This window comes from Trachemys scripta, chromosome 14 (assembly GCF_013100865.1).
Source record: "Trachemys scripta elegans isolate TJP31775 chromosome 14, CAS_Tse_1.0, whole genome shotgun sequence".
In the NCBI taxonomy this organism is placed as follows: Eukaryota; Metazoa; Chordata; order Testudines; family Emydidae; genus Trachemys; species Trachemys scripta.
The window spans coordinates 10264386-10268441 of NC_048311.1; the positions used below are offsets into that span (position 1 = coordinate 10264386).

The 4056-nt window shown below is 48.1% G+C and overlaps 1 protein-coding gene across 1 annotated transcript; it reads left to right on the top strand.

The window, feature by feature from the left end:
• Nucleotides 1-776: 776 nt before the first annotated feature.
• On the top strand, nucleotides 777-3468 carry LOC117887653 (dynein heavy chain 9, axonemal-like). The gene is made up of 3 exons (XM_034790311.1): nucleotides 777-909; nucleotides 2020-2145; nucleotides 3043-3468. Exons 1-3 carry the CDS (start codon nucleotides 790-792, stop codon nucleotides 3340-3342), a joined length of 546 nt encoding a protein of 181 aa, XP_034646202.1. The 5' UTR covers nucleotides 777-789; the 3' UTR covers nucleotides 3343-3468.
• Nucleotides 3469-4056: the final 588 nt, after the last annotated feature.

Below are 4056 nucleotides of genomic sequence, written 5' to 3' on the forward strand. Positions count from 1 at the left end.
TTCACTCATAGAGGTGATCCTTCTAGGGCAAGGTGGAGGCATCGTGGTGGGTTATAGCGTGGTAAGCTTGCACTGCTGCTCTTCATAGTGTTCCTTTGCTGGGGACGAGCAGAGGCCTTCAGTCTCCAAGGCTGAGCACCTTTCAGCAGCACAAAACTGACTTCCAGTAACAACTCTTTTGATTCACAGGCTGAGACAGCTGGGTTCTCAATACTTTCCCAGCAATGCTCAGTAAAAACCTAGAGCACTCCTGAGTGTAGGACTACATAGGTTCCTCACCATCGCTCTACCATCATTGTACATTGGGAGGCTGACCTGCGACTGATCACTTAATGTTCTGAATGTTTGCTTTGTATGTGCGTGTGTGTGTGTGTGTGTGTGTATGTGTGTGTGTCTGCCCGTGTGTGTACGTAGGGGTGTGGGTCTGTTTGTGTTGTACAAAAGGTACCCTATCAGGTAACTGCAACATAAATAATAAAATGTATCATTATTACTAGAGTATAGCCATTGAAAGGTATTTCTGTTTTCTTAGTGAAGAAGAAGAAGTAGATTGTGCTTGTGTCTGTTCTAGAGCTACAGAGTTAGTCCTGCTGTGTCAGAAGGATGTGACCAGCCCATCATATGATAGGTCTGGCCAAAGTGGGATGAGAGGAGAGTGAACTTTTGGGAGCCTGACTGATGAGGGAGCTGCCCTGCTGATGAGCACACACAGATCCTCCCACCTGAATGATCTCTCTACTACCATTCCCTGTGCAGGTGCAGCGCCATCTCGCTAAACTGTTTGACAACATGGCCAAGATGAAATTCCAGCTGGACTCTGAGCAAAAGCCGACGAAAACTGGCCTGGGGATGTACAGTAAAGAGGAGGAATATGTCAGCTTCAGTGAGCCCTGTGACTGTAGTGGGCAGGTGAGATGAAGCTGCTTCATTTCCTATCATCAGAATTAGATTGTGGCTGGTGCTTTTATCCCTGTTAGTTGTTGTAGTGCCTAGGAATCCCCAGTCGTGGCCCAGGGCCACACTGCACTGGTGCTATACAGGCGCAGAACACAACATTGGTCCCTGCCCCAGAAACCTTACAATTTATGCATCAGACAAGAGACAACGATGGAGCCAGACAGACAGGAGTACAAGGAAACGATGAGATGGCCTGTCTGACCCAGGCTGCCAGCAGAGCTATCATTAAAGAGTGGTAATGGTCAGAAAAGGAGCTGTATAAAAATGGCACCTCCCTACTGCACAGGTCACCCCCCTTTGTGTCGTTTGAGTCCTGTCTGCCCATGATAGTGACAATGGTGGTTTTTCTCCTCTTGTTCTCTGTCAAGCACTGAAGGGTCAAGTAAAACTAAACCTGGCAAAATGTAAGCTGAAAACCAAAGGGTTTTTGCGGGGGGGGGGAGCGCAGGGGTGTTTGTTGGGAAAAAAGACACAATTTGGGGGAAAAAATCCACAGGCATTTCCATTAAAGCCGTTTGTTAACTGTGATTTTTTTTTTTTCATTTGAAACCTGTTGACTAGCTCTAATTTTGGTCTTAGAGTTCAGCACAGAATGATACTTTGTATCTCAATATACACTGAATTCCCAGAGAGCCAGCCTGGGGAGAGAGCTTCTGCTGTGATACATTCATCACAGCGAGAATTCCACCCCATGCCCAGCACTGTCCTTGTGTGAGTGCTGGCAGATTGTGCCCAAGTCACATGTGTGATTCTCCTCATGGCCTTGGGGATGGAAGATATTGAAGCAAATTACCCACCAGTGGAGTTCCGAATAGTGCTGCTGCAGTTGGAGATCTAGCAAAGTCACTTTTGCGTTACAAGTGTTGATTTAATGCCAGCTAGAATCCTGTGAACACATGCGAAGGCTAAGACACAAGTCTCAGCTCAATAGCCCTGGGCCTAGGACCAATGGGGGGTGTTTAATATTCAGTTAAAGGACATTAATACAGTCCATATATTTACCTATTGCACAAAGTTCCTCAGTGGACCAGACATGTCACTGTGTTTTAATACCTTTGCTAGGTTGAAATTTGGCTGAATCATGTGCTGGACAGCATGAGGGCTACCGTGAGACATGAGATGACAGAAGGAGTGACTGCTTATGAAGAGAAACCAAGAGAACAGTGGCTCTTTGACTACCCTGCCCAGGTATTTGATTACATCACATTTGTCTCCTCTTTGACTGGCCCGGTAGAGAAAGCAGCTCTCAGTTTAGCCTCTTGGGTCACTATGCAAGTACAGGGCCTCTAGCCAGGCCCCGGGGTGGGTGGGGAAGCTCTGTCTGGCTAATGCTCCTGGACTTCAGATGTGCCACCTGCCCCAAGGACATGCTTTCCATTGGTCATAGGAGACTCCTGAGCTGGGGTTTCAGGCAGAGTCCAGTGGTTTGGTTCTGTGAGCTCAGTGCGGGTACAGTATCTGTGTGTTTAATGACAGGGTGCTGTATAATGAGACCAGCATGCAGAAGTGTCAGTGCTGCATATATGGAATCATAAAAATGTAGGGCTTATTATGGGTCCTCTAGTCCATCCTCCCGTGCTGAGGCAGGATTACATGGACTTAAACTCTGACAGGTGTTAGAGCTCATTACCTTGGAAGGGGATAGTCCCATGCCAGAGGGAGTGAGTACTTTACCTGCCTAGCGGCTGAGTGAGGAGTGCAGCAGGAAAAAAAACCTACAGGAGGAAATGAAATAAAGCAACCCCTCCCCTCCTTTATCTTGGAGGTTCTCATCCCCTTTTGTGAATTGCTTTTTCTACCAGCCCCTCCCCTGCTACCCTGTGGCATGTAAAAGACACTGATGTACTGATGAATAGCTGCCGAATTTGGCCTTGTCTCTGATGTTGGTGTCCCAGGGTGTGAGTTCAATGCAGCTCTCTGTTGCAGTGTCTGTTGTTATTACCACTTTGAGAAATACTTCCATTTTATGATGCAGCTGCTTGATTTTTCACAACCCCACAGCTTTGCTGAGAGCATGCTGTTAAATACAACACACGGTGTCAGGGCTATTATGCAATAGATGATGAAATAACTCCCTTCTCTAAGGTGGCACTGACCTGTACCCAGATCTGGTGGACCACGGAAGTTGGAATTGCCTTTGCCAGACTGGAAGAAGGATATGAGAATGCAATGAAGGAATATTACAAGAAGCAAGTGACCCAGCTGAATACCCTCATCACCATGCTCATCGGTCAGCTCTCCAAGGGTGACAGACAGAAAATCATGACCATATGTACTATTGACGTACATGCTCGGGATGTCGTAGCTAAGATGATAGCTCAAAAGGTTTGCCGATATACCACAAGACATTACGCCTTTTCAGCACTGTCATTTACTGTGTCCTAGCAGTGTCTGATATTAGAGCGCAAACCTCCCAACGAGTTAATGGAGTAAGGAAAATGGGACCATCTTTGATCTTCCTGAAATATGAAAATGTGTTGTGGCCCCAGTAGCTTCTCGTGTCCCAGTCCTCCTCCCTGTACTACACGTCCCCTCTATATCACTCGTGTCCCGGTCCTCCTCCCTGTATTACACGTCCCCTCTATATCACTCGGGTCCCGGTCCTCCTCCCTGTACTACACGTCCCCTTTATATCACTTGTGTCCCGGTCCTCCTCCCTGTACTACACGTCCCCTCTATATCACTCGGGTCCCGGTCCTCCTCCCTGTACTACACGTGCTTTAAGGGCACATGCATGCCCTAGCTTTTGTTCAGTCTTCCTTTAGGGCAGGATCCAAAGCCCATTGAAAGCAGGTGAAAGATCCCCATTGACTTGACGGAGCTTGGGATCCATACCCCTCCCTGCACCAGCACCTCACAAAGAGCAAAGCTGCTTTCACAACTGGCTGACTGTGGAGCTTTCTGCACCTTGGGCTGAGCCTCTTTAGCAGTAAACTGATCTCAATGGCAGCTCTCACAGGAGCCTGACCTCTCTTGTCCAGTATGGTCCTGCTCCTGCAGGAGGTTGGGTGGGAGGGAGGTTGAAATGGCTCCTGCCAGGTCTGGCTCCCCCTGCAATAGCCTCGCACAGCTCTCTGTCTTGCCCCCCCTTCCTTCCTC